The 19570-nt window shown below is 31.7% G+C and overlaps 1 protein-coding gene across 1 annotated transcript in view; it reads left to right on the top strand.

The window, feature by feature from the left end:
* LOC148609563 (low-density lipoprotein receptor-related protein 4-like) overlaps nt 1–8715 on the top strand; it is a 65745-nt gene extending 57030 nt beyond the window's left edge. Inside the window, exons 36-40 of the mRNA XM_088596474.1 lie at nt 574–634; nt 999–1060; nt 1468–1570; nt 2155–2311; nt 3228–8715. Of these exons, the coding sequence (XP_088452600.1) occupies nt 574–634; nt 999–1060; nt 1468–1570; nt 2155–2311; nt 3228–3428 (584 nt within the window). The 3' untranslated portion in view covers nt 3429–8715. The remainder of the gene's footprint in view (nt 1–573; nt 635–998; nt 1061–1467; nt 1571–2154; nt 2312–3227) is intronic.
* Nucleotides 8716–19570: the final 10855 nt, after the last annotated feature.

Below are 19570 nucleotides of genomic sequence, written 5' to 3'. Positions count from 1 at the left end.
CTTAGGTTCAATTTACATGATAATATATTCAGATATTAGTTACATTCCTTATAATTCTATTTTGGCAAAAACTATGAATAATTTATATTAGTTTATTCCAGTACATACACTTTTTTTCTGATAGGATTATTTCATTGGTAAAAGTATTTTGGTTAAAAAGGGTGTGGTTTAAAGTTCATGACCTTATTTATTGACCAGATGATAGGAAAATGTTGTGTAAAATAAAAACAACATCAATTCTAACAATAAAAATGATCATATTAAATTATAGATATTTCCTGAAACTTCACAAACATGTACATACATATATATTAGCTCAAAATTAAGTTTTTAATCATATTTGTTGAGGTATTACTTATTATAGTTGTTAATTTACAAATTTTAAAATGTAAGCTTAGAAAAGTACATGGAGTTTAATATAAAAGATGCAAAATAAAGGGCATTAAATTTTACCCATATAGTTTGCAATCATTTTTTGCATTAGTAAATTTATGAGAATTCATGGGTCAACTAATATAGTAATGTTGGTAAAATGTTGATTGGGTAATGGGAGTTTAATGTATTTTTTTACAGATCCAGTATCAGATTCTGGGATAGAGAATCAAATCCCGGGATATAATAGTAATGACATGGGGTAAGTTTTAAACACCTCATAATATTAATCTTATTTCCATAATGAATTTTCTATGTATTGCTGATTAAATTTCTACCATTGTCAAAAGATGTATTACATGGTAGTGAAACTGGTTGCTAACCAGAAATGATTCATTCACAAATTTGCATTTAACTTATTTATTTTGTGTATTTGCCTTGGAAAGTTGTTATGTTTAATTTATTCCAATAAAAAAAAGCAAAAAATGCTCTGTAAAATTTTCAGTACTTTCAGTGTATCCAATTTAATTGGGATATTTGATAAATGAAAAAATAACTCCTATTAAAGTGGCTGATTTTTTGTTTGAAGTATATACATGTAATTGTGATCTTTTGCTGTTGTACAGATGTACAGATGAAGATGTTAAAGATGGAATCTGTGAAAGAGCTGAGACATCTGTACAAGCAGGTATAGTATTATCTTCACTGTACTTGATCTGAATGGACATATAATATATTTATAAAATGTTCAGTTTGGACAGATTCTGCTGTATTTACCACTTACATTGAGCCTATGATGGACTATGGTTACACTGGCTTTAATCAAAAATAAAGTTTTTTTTACATTCTCTTTGAAAGGGAGAGACATGTTTGCAAGGATATATGGAAGGGTGTGTGTTTCTTCAACAGTATTTATATCAGAACAGTTTTTTTTTTAAATAATTTTCATTAAATAGTGTCCAAATTATAATATGAATTTAATGGTATTGCAGAATAAATCACAATACGACAACCTACCTTTGAAACAAATAAACTAACACCATGAATAATAAATTATTATGTTATTTCTGAATTAATACTTCACTTTAATTTCAGTAAAATCCCTGAATGGAAAAGAAACTGCAATGATAGCTCTATCTGTTGCCATAGTAACCATTGTAGTTTTATTAATATTTGTAGTGTGGAGAATTAAAAAGAGGTAAGGAAACATTATTTAAAAATAGATGGGAAATCATTTACCTTAAGTTCTAATGCTGTGTACAAAGGTAATGCAGTTTCTGATACGTTTCAAATGAAAATGTTCTAAAAAGGCTTGCCTTCACATGGTTCTGAATTGTTTACAGCAGTGACACATCTGGCTATATCAATATGTTTAGCAGAATGATGAACTGGTCCTGGTCTAGCTTCTGAAAAGAATTTGAAATGAGAGTTTTTTTCAAATGATTTTGTATTTCTCCATTTTACCAAGCTATCATATTGATTAAAATTTAAGTTGAGGAAGGATTTATGTTAAAATCCTTATATTGAGATTTCTAAGAAACCATACCTTGGACCTCATTGCCGTCAACTATTAAAACTTGGTGTAAAAATGAGAATTACATACTAAATTCAGTGGTTACATATGTATGATGCCTTTCCTTCATTGGGAGTTGGTTACATATGTATGACGCCTTTCCTTCATTGGGAGTTGGTTACATATGTATGATGCCTTTCCTTCATTGGGAGTTGGTTACATATGTATGATGCATTTCCTTCATTGAGAGTTTAATTTTTCTACTTCAGGAGAAGGCAGGCTTATATGGTAGATTCTGATGAGTTTGTCAGGCTAACATTTGCCAATCCAAATTATCAGAAAGCCAGTACAGAGACTGTTAACTTAGAAAGAACTTCATCAGGGGAGTCTCAAGAATGGAAAATATTTAGATATAATAAAAAAGATGTAAGTTAAACAAAGGTTCTAACTGCTATGGATTCTATATGTAGATTAATTTGTTATTTCAGTGCAAGTTATGCAATATAGATTCTGATATTGATAAATATGCTACATGTATAAAATGTAGAGAACCATGAAGTTCATTATTCAAGGATGATTTTTTTCTGCTTTTTAGCGGTATTCTGCTATTTCATATCCGGATTTCACCATTACGATTCTTTTTTTTTTTACTGTATTTACTTCCTGTTTTGCCAATTTCCACTTTGCTTGTTGACCTTGTGAAATCATCCCTTAATATTATTAGTGCAGATATTCACACATAATGCACTACTATCAGAATTTCAGAACGTAATAGACTCAGGTAGCATAATTAGTTCAATCATCCGATAACTTCTAACTCATTCATGTAAAGGTATTAACATCAATGAAGTGTATTAATTTGTGCCAAAATGTAGTCATGTAAGCAAAAACTATCAAATGTACTGCATGATTTTAGAGCAATTCTTCTAAGCAAAAATATCAAATGTACTGCACGATTCTAGAGCAGTTCTTCTAAACAAAAGCTATCAAATGTACTGCACGATTCTAGAGCAGTTCTTCTAAACACATACTGAGATTTTTAGTTTGATTTGTAATTTTTTTTTCAATGATCATCTTTATGAGATTGATTTTCTTGCTTGAGCTGGTACTACATAAGCCAAAAATCTATCCGACCAAAGATGTATGTTTTGTCCACTGCTCTAAAAATAAAAACCCAACCATAAAAATACAGACAATAACTGAATTATTGGGACCTATCATTTCTTTCAGATTCTCACTGAATATCAAATAAAAAGTATCTTTTATTCTAATTGTGTTTTTTTTTTTCCTCAGAAAAACAAGGCCTTTCTCATATCATTTCACCAATAATTTTTCATTTCAGCAACAAGTTTCTATACTGACAGCATCACGAGAGAAAAAATCAGGCAGCACAGAAAGAGCTGCATTAGTGTGTCGAATGGACTCTGGTGCTATATCTCCATCATTACCTAGTCGTGAAAGGACTAACAATAAGTTATTCAAGGACCGAGGAAAGGACAAAGACACTGTGTCCAAAGTTCCATACAAACCAGTTACAAGGTGATCTTTTCATACATATTTCATGCTTAAGTTCAGTACTGACTTTCAGAGTTGTTTACTCAGAAATACTTATTGAAATGTAAATGACAAAATGGCAAATTATTCATTTTCCATCACGCATGTATATTTTACAGTTTTCTATCATCATTTTTTAATCATGACTTATAATAACATTTTTAAAATCACATTTCATTAATGTTTTTTATGATATTTATTTTTTATTTGTTCATTTTCCCGTATAAAAACTACCATGTTGTAATAGTATTGTGTTAACAATGTAATGTACATTTATATCAATAACTGTTACCTAGCAGGACTCTAGGAATTGAACAAAATGGCTGTTATTATTTTTACTATGAAACTGATTTTTTACTGATTTTATATAAGATATGTTTGTAATGTACATTTTATTGCATGCAATAGTGCTTTTTCTGAGGATAACATTTTTTTTTTAAAAGAGAGTGCCATCATTTTGTCGGTGAAATATACTTAAATAAGCATTTTTTAACCAAAAACATCATTACTAGTTTCTAACTCCCCTACACCATTTTTGTAAAATAAAATTGTATGAGTTATTGAAACTGTTCAACACCACCAGATTAGCTAATAGTTTGTGTGAAGGTTTGCTCGGACCTACTGAACCTTTTAAATATTCTGTTGAAAATGCTGACAACCTGAGGTTTTCATAATCTGAGAGCACATACTTGTCAGCCCTTTCACATTAGGCTGGAGAATATATACCCCCTCCCACATAAAAATGTAAGATTTGTAGAGGGATAGTCACTATTAAAATTACTATATTTTCTGTTAAAAATACTAAATGATTGAATTTTTACATCCAAAATTTGCTATCACTTAAAAATCTCTCATTTGGAACATTATCACAGGGGGGAAATCTCCCTCATGAACTGTTCTAAAGGTTAACAGGTATGAGAACAAAAATTCTTAAGTGATGGAACATAGTCTCCAGTCAGTAGAACAATTAATTACATGGTGGAATAGAAATGTATTACCAAAGGACTTCCTTTACTTTAGTTAGACCATTGATATTATATATTTTTGCTCAGTGTTGTACTTTGATAGAAGAATTAATTTGAATGAAAATAACCTTATTGTAAATATATTTTCATGTCCGTATGATCATTTTCATTTGTATAAATAGCCCCCACTTGCCATATACCGGTAATGTATTTAACAAATTCTCCCAACATTGACCATGTCATACTTTATCATATAAATAAGTGTACATGTAGTATTCACATGTAAAACTTTTATCATCTAACCTATCATTTAGAGCGTTTATTTAATGTTATATGTTCTGATGGTAATTTCAGATTTATTGCATTAATTTCAGATTTATTGCAATTTTAAATGTTGTTCAGGTTTCAGATTTTCCATGGCTAATTTCATACTTCAGTTTTAGTGGTTTTTTTTTTTGTTGTAGTAATAACAACTGAATTCATGAATGTGTTAACAACAGTTGCTTTAATCTTTTTGTTTTAAGAAAAAAATATTTTACTGAAAATCTTTTGGTGTTTGAAAAGAGTCTAGCCGTGTAAATGATAATGAAAATATTTAATTGTTGTGAAAATGTTATTATATTTTTCATAGTATGATGAAAAAAGCTAGTAGTAATCCTTCATATGTTTGTAATATATACAGAATGACAATAGTTCTAAAGTTGAGACAGAAAATGTCACAATGAGCCAAATAAATCTGTCGAGACATTCAAAATTGTGTACTTCTGTTTAACAGTGATATCACAATTGATTTGGTCATTACATATTGCTAATATTCTAATACTATCTCAGCAATAGCCAGAGATAAAAATTTTAGGCAATAAGAATAATGGGAAATCTAGTTGCAGATAAATCAGATGTAAAATAGTATTTAGACTTTCATTAAGTGTTAAATGAGAGTTTGTATGTGATAAATGGAAAAAACGATCTGAATTGGTATGCTATTAGGAGTATATGTTTCTTTTGAATATCCTAGTGACAAATTATTTATATTCTTAGTATCTTTCAAATGATTTGTCTGTCTGTCTGTCATGTATATCCATATTTGATCATCTTTATTTGTCCCATAAACCCAGGGTTGAACAAAGATAACTTCAAAACTGTGCTTTCTTTGCTTTGTAAATAATCAATGTTGAAGTTAAGTCGTTTTTAAGTAAGTTATTGACTTAAAAATAATATATGCAGGTTGACCTTTGATCTGGGATATTTCATTCTCCTTATTAATATTTACATTAAGGTTCTAAGGTTGTGCAAGTCACATTCTTTTGTTATCAAGATATGTTTCTTGTTAATGCATGTTGTTGGAAAGAATTTTTTATAGAAGAATATTCACTTCAGATGATAACGGCCAAATAGACTTTGGTAAAAATAAGTCACAAAGTTTGTATGCAAATGTACTTTTTTTTATGTCTTTTTTTTATGCAAATTGTTATTGATTATGCACTCTGCTAGTTTTAAGGTAAATGTTCTTCATAGAAATTTGTTCAGTCATGACTGTATTGCAGAACAAGCTATTCATTTTCATACCCCCACCTAGGAGGTATTTAGTGATCGCGACTCCATCCACTCGTCTGTCTATAACTGTTTTTCATAACAGTTTTCTGAGCATCAATGCATCACATCCATTTGATATTTTGACAGAAGTTTCTTATAGGTATATTTTACCTAGGGAATTGATTTGAGACTGAAGCAACATCTACTTTGTTTATATTTTGACAATATAGTTTATGTACTGGAGACTACAGCTATTCTTAAATGAGTTTTTCTTGTTTATAAACTTGGCTACATGTTCTTTGCATTATACAGAATATGCAGATAATATTTGTGACTATAATATTGGTGCTCAGTAAATTATTGTTTGAGTGTGCTTTTTTGTGTATATTAAGTAGCACTCCAGCTAAGAATCATGCAAAATGTGATTCATGGGTGAAAAGCCTACATATTTGTAATTTTGATATTTTGTTTGAATTGCCATAGTAAACAGAAATTAACATTCAGTTTTTCATATAACCCTTGTTCTTAGGAGATAAAAATGATATTGAATGCAGTGTAGATTTCAAAATTAAGGGAGATAACTTGGTAAATGGCACTCAAGTGCAATAAAATCTATTGGATTTTCAATGTTGATTATCTTCTAAGAGCAGACAGATTGGAAAGAATAATTACAAATTTCATAATATAGACCTACAAAGCAACTTAATTACAAAAATAAAAATATATAGCCTTTTTTTGGGGGGTATCATTTTTTTTAGATTTTGCATGATTTTTACAAAGACTATTACTTCAATTGTTTGAATTTGTTACCTGTACAGTAAATTTCTTATCTATGATATATTTATTTGTATCCTTAATATTTCTGTTTTCTACCAGTTCAAGGTCAGATTTTGATGTTATTTATATAAATGTAATTACCAATGTATTTTTTTTATCTTGATTGAAATTTGAATAAAGTACATTTTTTACTATAATAATTTGAAATTACATTTTTATTAGTGCATGTTTAATTCTGTTAACATCTTAAGTGTATTTAGTAGGTATTTTAAATGTTCAGAGAGTGGTAAAGAAACATTTCATTTTATCCACACCACTGAATATGACTTCATTTGCAATAATGTCACAATTAGTTATTAATACCAATTCAAATGTGTGTTTTTGAAAAGTCCAAAGTTCATGAAGTTTAACTTTGAACTTTGAACCAATCTGATATCCTGTCTTGGAATAATCAGAAAAATTTAATTGCACCCTTATCAATCTACCTCACGAAACCCTTGATTTGTTTTGACAAAATGAGCAAGGAGTTTATTTTATTTAACTTGGAATTGTATTATTGAATTTTACTTGAATTAGTCCCAGAGTTTCATGTTCATCATTGTGGGAAGTATTTAATTGCTTAAAAATGACATTTACAATAAATTCAATGGAATCTGATACATGAATTTAAAATGAGTTATGTTAGTTCAACTTTGAATCATTATTAGTAGGAGTTACTTTGATCTGATTTTCATTTTTATTTGATGAAGTTTGTTAATTTCATTGTATTGACACATGTCCCCCCCTAATTTTATTCTTGTCATTTCATAATATTTACTAGTTCCCACTGCCATATAATGCTACGGGTAATTCATGTCAATAAAATGTTCTACATTTGTATAGTAATTCTGATATATCATGATATCATGTGGTGATTTCCAGTAAGGCATATCAGTGGTTATTCAGAACCAAAACTTTAGCACATAATTATACATTACAATTGAAGTGAAAATCGTGAGACTTAAAATGAATTACGCCTGAGTGTAATTCTCAATGAGGAAAATATGTACATTATTGCAATGACCTTTCTTTCTGATGTGATTATTTTTCAAGAATTTTCGGGAAAAAGATCATGCAAATTACAAAATTGTTGTTGTCATTTTAGAATTAAATGATAAATATACATTAATTAAATGTAAATTCAGAAATTATCGGTGTATCAATTATTCCTATTATATTTTTTAAGAGAAAAAATGTGATTTTTATTGTTGTGGTTTTGAGAAAGTTTCTGCATATATAATGTTAATAATTGAAGTATGCCAGTTTTTGTTATTACAAATTTAAGTCTGTAGCACTTTCCACAATTATACAATTATTGCAACAATATCTCAATTTACAAATAAATACAATTTCAGAAAAATATTGAAGTAGAATAGCTCCTGGTATGTCTGTCTGTAAATCAATATCCAGTGTATTATTTTCATGTAACACTATATTAACATTATGAGTAGATCCTACCAGACAAGACAGGGTAGAGGATTCACGTTTAAACATTGACAATATTAGTATTATCTCTCCTTTAATTAACATTGTAATACTTTTTAAGACAAACACAAATGAATAACTTTGCTTGTGTTATCTTTCCAACAATTTAAAATGTTGCCTCAATTTTTTCTGACTATTGATCTTAAGTATGGATGGTAAAGGTTTCCAACCTTGCTTAATTGGTAATATTAATTTGATAATGACCCATACAATCTCTCGTGTTCCAGCTATTAGGGTATAATTGCTTTCAACCTATAACATTTTCCACATTTATGGTATAAAGAGGTAAAATATTCACAGTCCAAAGAATGTCTGGTATGATGAATTATTGTCAATGTTTAGACAAGCTGTAGAATTGATTTTCTATGACCAGTTTTGATATTACACACATTTATACATAACGAAAAACTCATTTTCTTTGTTTTTCATCTTTTGCATGAATGATATTGAGAAAAAATAAAACTTTAAAAAACTCAATTCCTGTGGTTTTAAATGTTCAGTTTCACCAGCTTTTAGTGAGGTTCCTGTTGTTCTTTTACTTATGCATATTGGTTTTTTTTCTTCAGTGTTTTACCTTTTGGGTTTTCAAGTTAGGTGTCCCTGTGATGTCTTGTCAAATGTCATCTACAACTAAATCACTGTATACTTCTTCATTATGTGAAACAACAGTAGACCTTTTAGTTTTCACTTTAGCAGTCATGTATGATGGTTTGTATGTATCCTACTTTACATATTATATGTAAATTTCACTTTAAATAAGGCTTCCTGCAAATCCAATATGAACTATTTGCTTGAAAATATCTGATAGTATCTTTAGAAATTCTGTGAAAATCATGTAAAGTTGAAATAAAATGTAAGAGTTATATGTAATAGGAGTTGAAGATAAACATGGCAGCCATGTAATCTTGTATATTTCTCAAATGTTTCATTTACAAAAACCGTTTAATTTATTTTGACCAAAATTTACAAAATAAATTGAAAGAAATGTTCACACAATTTAACAATACTTCCAGCTATATATTCTTGTTTTTCTCCCTGTTGTCAGATTTAACTAAAAAGATAAAACCTACCTTGTATACTTGCATTGGTGTATGACTACAGTAATCAAATGTGATTTGTTTGGAAGAGTAATCATGGGAACCAATGTTATAGCGGTAATCAAAAAATGTAATCCAGAGACAAAGACCAGACATGGAAAACTGACATACACAACAAAGAACATAAAGTAACTAAAATCATACAAAGTAACAAAAGCAAATGAGCAACTCGGATTCCACTAAAAACTGGGGCATGGACCAGGTGCACTGGTAGGGTAAGCATCCTCTGCTTTTCTAGAAACACCTACCGAGTTGCTCATAAAAAGTCAAGTCCGGGGTAGACAAACGAGGAAAGGAAATCAATAATCAATTTGGAATCAATAAAACACGGGGAAAAAGAAGTGATATTGTGAAACATATCAGTGTATAACTTAAATACAAAATAAATACATTCAGCTGCAGAGATCACATAAAAGGTCTTCAACAAGTGTTAAGACGTCTTTAATGAACTTTGCATATCTACTTTGAGATTTCATTGTAGTACATAAACCTTTTGACAAATGTGTTTCTCACACAACTTAACCATACACGTAATCATGTTATCGCTATTTGTTCCCTGGTTTGTCAATAAACGAAGGAGTAAATATCACAAATAAAGTCTTACTGCTCAGTAGGCCAGACCACCACTATCATCAACAGACTAAGTAACAAAATGCGTAACATATTGCAGGAAGATTTAATCAAAGCCGGTTGACTAGATGATCTGACTTGGTTGAACATGATTAGCCCAGTTTTGCTAAGTGAACTCTATTGAATTAGTAACATTGGAACTTGTCTTTGTGTAATTTGAGTTTGAACATATTCACTACTAATAAATATTATACATGATGTTAAGGGGCCAACTGCAGCCTGCCTTGTGTTATGAGGATTTTCTCGTCGTTAATTGAAGACAAATGGGTGGCCTTGGGCTGACATTTTCATCCCAGTGGGGTTGTTGTCTCATTGACATATACACCATACCTATTTTCGTTACATATACCTTTCATTCCCAAAATTATGAGGAGGTCAATCTTTTTGCTTTGAAAAAGTAATCAAGGGAACCAAGATTCTAGCGGAAATCAAAAGAATGTAATCCAGAGACAAATATCAGACATGGAAAACAGACATACACAACAAAGAACATAAAATAACCAAAACAATACATAGAAAGTAACAAAAGTAAATGAGCAACTCAAACACCACTAAAAACTGGGAGCGTGTTCCATGTGCACTGGTAAGGTAAGAGTCCTCTGCTTTTCTAGCAACACCCGCCGAGATGCTCAGTCAAGTCCGGGGTAGACGAAAGAGGAGAGGAAAACTATGACACTTTGAATAAATCAGTTTTCATGGTGCAGATGGATACTTCGTCTTTGACCTGGATGCCAAGACAAAAATAGAATTTACCTACAAACCACTGAATGATTTTAAAAAATGAAGAAATATAGTTACCCACAATGTTAATAAGCAAAAATGTTTTAAGCTGACGCAACATCCTCCAACAGAATGTAATGACTGTCTAAATATAACCATAGACGGTCACCTGGGAGCTTTTGTGAAGTCATATACCGCGAGGTCTTCCTCGTGGATGATTTTTATATCTCTGAAACATCAGGCATTTTGCATTTTTCCACTCATGAAACTAGAAATGCATTGATATTTTCGCTTGCATGTAAAATAGCCCAACATTACTAACCCAGTCTGATATGTTTCATTAACGGTTATGACGGAAATATTGTAAATTTCTCCGAAAAGTTTTTTTTCGGACATTTTGAAACACCTTGCATGAGATTTGCGTTATCAGTGGGTTTCACACTTTTGTGACACTTGAGGTTTAGTTATCTACTTGCTTCAAATACATTTCGTGCTAATGTGATATTAAGATATTTTATGTAAAATATGTTTAAATTTCAGATAAGCCTTTTGTTTTGGACTATAGTGAGTTTACCGTTAATGATGACATTATTCGATTTGAAAATATTCTCAAATTGATAAGTTGATCCAGCAGGGCTTGTGGCATACTGGCTAGCTCCCTTTGGTTTCTTTTTCTCTCTGCAGAACAAGCATAAATTTGATTGCATTTTTTTTCTTTTATTTTTTGTCATTCAGTGAACTTCGTTTCTTAATTTTCGAGAAAGGAAAAATCAGTAGCAATTTCGTCCTTAACTTGTCTAATTATTGTTAAAATATCACTAACTTTCACCTTATTTATATTGTTTATGCATATGATGTGAATCGTTCCAACATTGCAAGCATATTCTTTGCATTCAGTATAAAAAGACAAACATTTTCTGAACATAGCTTATTTTGCATTACAATACAATACATTGTATGTCAATCTTATGAATAATGTCTGCAGTTTCCTTTGTCCCAGTCTTCTTACTTATCTTGTGTTCCCGATATGTTTTTTGTGACTTGCTCATGTACAGGGTTAGCACAGAAAAAAATCTCACAGTTTAAACATCTCCGGCGAATGTCTGCTTCTTTGCAAAGCTTGCAGGATGCAGGCGTTTGTGCAAAATCAAATGATTTGGCCGTCATTTGTAGAACAATCTCTTCAGCCTCCTGGTTCGACACCAATATTATAACTTAGTGAACACCATTTCCTGCCTGTCAAGTGTTATCTTGTACATCTAGACGTATATGTTTTACAATGTTTGAGAATCGTGTATTTTTTATATCGTAGCTTGTTATTTGATTTCGTATATTTCGTATAACACACTGTTTATGGATTTTGTAAAGTCCGTGAAACAGAAAAATACGGGAAGAGTTTAATATAATCAATCAAAACAAGTTATAAGTTTAGAGTCTGAACATAAATATTTTTGGCAATATTTTTTTTTTACATATCATTGGTTGTTCATAATACGTACAAAGACACAATAGTAAATAAGCAACCCGGACTCCACTAAAACTGCAACTATAGACCAGGTGCAACGGCAGGATAAGCGTCCTGTGCTTATGTAGAAACACCGGCCGAGTTACTAATAAAATGTCATGTCTGGGGTAGACGAATGAGGGACAAAAAAACTATGACTTGGTAAACAAATCAGTTCTCATGGTGCAGATGCATGGATCAACGAGTTCACGATGACGACCATAAAACTTTTGCAGTGATGGCTTTAATCTTATAGCAATATAACCCAGAAGTCATCCCATTTGTCGTACTTTGATCATGAGGTTCCCTTTTCCATCGACAATAAGGTATGTGAAAGACTTCATAAGTACTATAGTTCCTTTTTTAAAGAGTTTTTGGACAGCTGCGATATATAAAATCCCCGAAACTAGGTTTGTTTAAATACAATACATCATCTATATAGCGGAAACTGATATCGAAGTATATGGCTAAACGCTGTTTCTTCTTCTAAATAAAATCGGCTACAAAATCAGCGTCACAAAAGTGAAAGAATAGGTCAGCGAGTATCGGGACACATTTGTCCCATTAGAATGCCGACTGTTTGTTAAAAACACCAGGAAAATATGTTGTAAATAAAACAAATCTAATGTCACTTTACTTTTCCGTTACGTATGGTATCTCCAGTTTCATTTACCTTTAACATAAAGTCTAGGATGGACATATAATGTATTAAAGCACTTCTCTTTTTTTTTTCAGAAAAAGGACATCAAATCCAAATCAAAACGCTAAAAAATGTTGTATGTTCTGACAGTTTTGCCTAATGATTTAGATAATTTTATAATGAGACGTTTTAGACAACAGGTTAGGTGGTTCCCGCTGAACATAACGATAAACATCTACAACAATAAAATTAAGGTGATTTTTACTTTGACCCCTATACAGGGGCAAGATGTGGAGTTTTTTCTGTCTGTAATTTTAAAGAAAAATAGAAAATTTAAGAAAGCAGAGAACCGTCTCAGATTGAGAAAAATATTACATCCGATGATCCAATTTAAAGTCATCATGAGTAGATCCTATGTAATTTATACACGAATTTAACAATGCTTTATATTTCAGAGGATTTATATTTAAAATAACGGAAATAGTGTTGTTTCTCGTAGATTTAATCCCATTAAGCCGAAAATATGGCGGTGATATTATCTGTTTTACACATTATATTTACCTTAATAATGGTGCTGTAAAGGTATCTTTTTTTAATTTCTTACTTCTAAAACATCATTACTGAGAAATAAGACTACTCAACAAATATCATCTTTATTAAATCACTCCGAGAAGGTCAGTTTCTTGCAATACCAACTTTAACCTCCTTATAAGTGACCAATGATATAAGAATCAACCACACTATTGTCCCTACAACAGACCATATTACTATCCCATCCACAAAACCACCAGTTAACGACTTTTTATCATTTACGCGAACGATACATCTATGTATTTTATCGTTACATGACAACCATTTTGAATGGCCACAATCTGGACATTTAGGAGAGTCTTCATATTCATACAGCGTGTTTGTAAATAAGTTCAAGTATCCATCTATATTACTTAACCAGGAGAAACAATTCATTGTCCTGTTTGGTTGGTGAAATGGTCGCAAATCATATGGGTTGTCACCTTTCACCACCTTAACAACTGCAGGATAGTCCTTCTCTGGACCAATGAAGAGAAATTGTTGCTTTATTCTGATTTTTTCCCAAATATAGTCGATAAAAGCATGATGTATAAAAAATACCTGATCATTCGCAGAAATGTTAAGAATATCCATAGTGCCACCAACTCAATCGTGCCCGTTGTCGTGTTGACCTTCGATTGTATGATCTAGATCGGAAGTACCACCAACAACTACATCACGGGTTTTTAGTTTATTTAGGTTTTCCATTATCATGTTGACAATGTCGAGAGAGAGAGGAGTCTAGTGTTCCCGCCTCCAATGTCGCGTCTCAATGGACAGGCTCTGAAATCCAACCAATGGCCAAATGGACCAGAATTCACATCATTATAACCATTCCCAAGGAATGATCTCGTAAAGATTGGTGTGGTTTTTAGGTCCAATAACATCGTTGTTGTCCATAACAGAGTTCCAATACGGTAAAGCTACAGACCTGTCCTTTTGTCGTAAAGCAGTTTCAAAGCTGTTTGAAATAAAAAAAAAAAAACAAACAAACAAACACACAAAAAACAAACAAACAAAACAAAAAACAAAAAAAAACTGAATTATTATTGGTAACATCATGATAAAATGACATGTTTGGTTTTGGTTCATATTTTCTTCTGAGTAATTTTAAAATCATATTTAGTATCATATCATCTTAACTCAACGTGTTATTTATTTTCATAGGATCAGGCTATTACCGTATAATATGTATGTTCTTTGCGAAATGTTATTGTGACATTGCAACACTATGGGCTGCGCAGAGTGTTTTGTTCGTATAGACTAATGCTATTACGTTATACTTGTTCGGTGGTACCAACTTTAAAGGAAACCGAACAAAAAGAATGAGAAGTAGGTAAAGTAGAAATTTCGTAGGACTAAAGGATTTTAAGCTTTGACTCAAGTAAGTGACCTTAATGTATCATGATTGTTGTAACTGTGTGCCATGTAATATCACATGTACAGAAATATGCAATATTCCGGTGTTTAATAGAAAAATTTTCCATGTAATTTGCGATAGTGAATTAATTTGTACGTTTAATGAAGAGCTTCACTAATGTACGAAATCGCACTAGTACAATTGCCTGCATGAATGTGATGTGGAGATTTTTAACCAGTTGTATGCGTGAATGAACAGTGTTATGCCTGCGTAGAATTGTGATGACGTAGCCTACGGTGTTGGTGTCATATTTGGTAACGTTGAAATCGGCAAAATTTCGACGTCCTTTTTGTATTGCGACGTACATCGTGTGCTTATTAATTTTTTACACAAAATGATACACACGACATGCCTTATTATTTAATTATCCGATTCGATATTAATTTTTCGTCCGTTTTGGTCAATTGATATGATCAGATTACATCCTGATATAGTAAATAGTTTGGCAATCATTTAAAAATGATTTGAAGGAAATTTTATCTCATGAGAAAAAATGTTAGGAATTATGAAATCAAATTTCGTGATACCATAAAAAAGTAAAACACCCTCACTAAAACAGAAAGCCAACAAACCTACAAGCAAAACAGTCAGTAACACCCCTCCCCGGAAACTAAATTGTGAAACCGTATAAAGTGAATTTATTTCTTTCCTATTTGGTTTTATATCTCTAATGTAGATGTATGTTGATTTTTCCGAATGCATGTAGTCGTTTCGGAATTTTAAGTTCATGCAATAACTTTAGTTGTGGTTGACGATTTGTTCTGAAATGTTGATATGATTTTACCGAACAAGTAAGAAGATTCCTATTTAATTTGTTGCCTCTGCCACTTTAGAAAAAGGGGCCAAAAAAGGGTCAAAATACTTGTTTTATTAAAACCCATGACGTTGCGTACGTTGTTGGCGTCACATTCGATTGAACCGGGGCTGGTTACGAAAACCGATATACTGCTATTAGAATGTGGAGTTATCAAAGGCAATATAGATATATATTAAAATGTTCGAAAATGTTTGTTGTTTTGGGATTACAGTTATAAATCTTTGAAAAATGCCGTTAATTGTGGAGGGAAAGCATTATTCGATGACAAGAACGTCCATTTTTATATGTGGTCGGGTAACATTAAGAAATGCTTGCTTCCCATTTCATCAATATATCTAAATTGTTTCTTGGCGTATTTTGATAAAACAAACTTTTTTTGGAAAGAGCAGTTTTTGCTTTAGACGATGTCATATTTTTCATGACGTAATGATAAGATCAAAGAGGTTTTACGTCGCAAAACTAAACGTTACTTTGGAAACGTTAAAAATGCGCTTTGTGAGATTTTTGTTAAACACGGTTTTACACATATATATAACCCATTTGTTAAGCCAAAGAAAAAATGAAATGATAAAACCATAGAGGAGGATGAACACATGTTTGAGTATATGAAGAAATCGACTCAACACCATTTGCCTTTTTGAACAATTCGTTCGAATTTCACATGGCGTACGCGTGAATAAATAAATATATAAATTTCCGATGTTGTGACATGTTGGTTAGACACAGACAAATTGCTGCGCTAAGATACATGTTCAACGAAGTACCATTATTTTTCGAATATACTATCTGCATATATACATGTGAAACTCAAAATTTCATAGTTATTAGTTTACTAAAAGCTAACGAAAAAAGCTTTTGATAAAGACCAGGTAGCACGCAACGTAGAAGAAATGTTGGGAAAAAGACAACGTAACATCACAACATACGTGCGTATTTATCTACTATTAGACAATAAAATTCAATATTTCTTAGAATAAACATGATATTCTGAATAATTATGTGGTCCTTTAAGCGTGAATATACTTTAGTAAAAATACTATTCGTTGTTATATTTTACAACCGTAAGCTAGAAAGTATAATATATATCTTAGGCTCTTAGGCTAAGACGCATTTGTTCAAATGACGAATCCTTAAACGTCTAGGTCAACTGAAGAACAATTTAGAAGAAGGGGATATAGATACAAGACCATCAAAGAAGGGTTCCAAAAAATTCACAGTATCCCAAGAAGTAGTCTGCTACAATACAAGGCAAAGAAAAAATGTAAGAACCCCTTGTGTTCTAACATACCACCCCTGCCTTAAAAACAGCCACAACACCATTCGTGAGCACTGGGCCTCTGTCGAGAGAAACTCAACATTATCCAAAGTCTTTCCCGAACCACTTATGATTGCTTTCAGACAGCCAGACAGTTTGCGTAGTCTACTTGTGAGGGCTGAAATATCTAAGCCCAACTTGACTCCAGGCGAGAGTCGCTCCTGTGGTGACAAAAGGTGTAAATGTTGCAACCAAATGCACCATTCGTCATCATTCACCAGCAAAGTCACGGGGAAACGCTACAAAATATTTTGCAACGTGCACTGCAAGAGTGCTAATGTAATATATTTGCTCCACTGTCCCATTTGTGGCCTTCAATATGTTGGTGAATCTAAACAGCCTTTTCACAAGCGCTTGAACGGACACAGGAGCGACCTAACAAAAAAACCTTTACTCCCAGTGAGTCAACACTTTAGATTACCTAACCACTGCCTCGATGATTTCAACAAAATGAAAATCTTCATCGTGGAACAAAACACGATCTGGAGCGATCTACAGAGAGTGAAGCGGGAGGGATTTTGGATAAAAGAACTCCGTGTTTTACACCCACACGGAATTAACAAAAAACATTAAGTTCTTCCTATTTTGTATAGTTTCTTATAACATTATTTGTAAATATTTTTTTATTTTTATAGTTCAGTATTCAAGATCAACACACAACGTGTGTCTATAGCACAATGTTCAAGATCTTTGTTACTGTCGGTAAGAAAAAAAATTATACGTCACAGGTATTCACCTGATTAGGTAGTGAGTTGTGTTCACAGACCATTTACTTTCATATACTCTCAGTTTATTTAAGGCACTGAAGAAGGTCATTTGTTGACTGAAAATTAAGCCCATTATATACTTTATTATAGTGTGTTAACATCTTTATCGGTATCGTTGTACAATCCTTTAGACTTATATAATTATTTTTGTTTATGCTGCATCGTCATGACTGGACGATCCGATACCCATTAAGTTTGCTGGTTGGCAGATTCCTTTAGACTTTATATATATATATATATATATATATATATATATATATATATATATATATATATATATATATATATATATATATATATATATATATATATATATATATATATATGCAAAATGGACGTTCTTGTGATCGAATAATGCCTTCCCTCCACAATTAATGGCATGGCATATTAGTGAAATGGGAAGCAAGCATTGCTTAATGTTACCCGTCCACATATGAAAATGGACGTTCTTGTGATCGAATAATGCTTTCCCTCCACAATTAATGGCATTTTCCAAAGATTTATAATTATAATCCTAAAACAACAACCATTTTAAAGATTTAAACGAACATTTTAATATCTATATCGCCTTTGATAACTCCACATTCTAATAGCAACATTTAAGTTTTCGTAACCAGCCCCCGTTCAGGTTACAGACCACCAATTCAACCAATGAGCATTTGGAACGTACACCACCAATTCAACCAATGAGCATTTGGAACGTACGCAAAAATAGTCCTACGCAGAAATTACCCCTTTCCTCATAGTGCTGTGAAAAAAGCTCTCATCTCATTTAAAAAATTTAAACAGTTTCTGAAAGGAAAAACATTTCTGTACATTTTATAGGTGCATTTTGCTTCTTGTGATGTGAAGCCTCATCTCCATAATGATTTCTAAATATACCCCTATCTTGTGAAAACACTGGGATTTCCCATGCTATTTATAGACACTTCACTTCCGGTGACCAGTACTGCACTGCAAGTCTGCTAACCCCACATGCCATTCTGAGGATTGTGAGCTGACATATGTAGAATCATGCTGATATATAGTCCTCTGCAGGTTAAAGTTAAGGTAAAGTCCAGAGAAGCCATTGAATATTGTGAAATTAGCATAGAAGCCTATGGGAAGTGGAATTAGTGGTTTTTAGCCTTCAGTCGAATGTTACACCAACAACGTATGCAACGTCTATATCTGTGTATTATATACGCCTTGAGACCCTCTTACACTATAACGAATTGAGCGAACGAACTTCTAATGAATTGAACAAATGGAAAAGTTACCTGATAATCACCTGTCAAATGAAGAGTTGATGATTGTACGAATTTAAAATGAATATACAACGAGTAAGGCACATTCAGAAAGATTTTTACGAATGAATGAAATTTTTCTTTTGAAAATGTGAATTGGGTAAATTAAAAGAAAACTGCAGGATCTTAATGCATGTCGATCGAGATCTTTAGAAACGAGTAATTATCTATTAGACAGAATTGTCTTACTGGTTTGCTGTCGTTCATTTTTTATATTTTTCAGATATACGGTTGTCTAGTGTACATGTGATTAATTGACTGGGCCTCAATATTTTTCATTAACAGCATTGTCGTTACTTTATTAAAATTTCTCTTATATCTAAGTCGTTGTAAGAACTCGATTGCGGTAGTTTTCTTTTTGATACTTTTGATTCATTCTCTTACAAGAAAATTATTGTTACCACTCTACCGTTAATGTATGAACATAAGTTAACATAGTTCATAATCAGAAGTTAAGGGACAAGTTGTTTAACACACAATATTTCAGTTCGAAATGTTTTATTTTAAGTATACGACAGAAAGTAAAAGTTATGTTCTTGGTAAGATATAATAACCTATGCGAGTCT

The sequence above is a fragment of the Perna viridis genome, chromosome 8, assembly GCF_037379345.1.
Source record: "Perna viridis isolate PV_CMFRI_1.1 ecotype Kerala chromosome 8, ASM3737934v1, whole genome shotgun sequence".
Taxonomy (NCBI): domain Eukaryota; kingdom Metazoa; phylum Mollusca; class Bivalvia; order Mytilida; family Mytilidae; genus Perna; species Perna viridis.
Note: the sequence above shows the minus strand (reverse complement) of the source record. Positions and strands in the feature narration are given on the sequence as shown.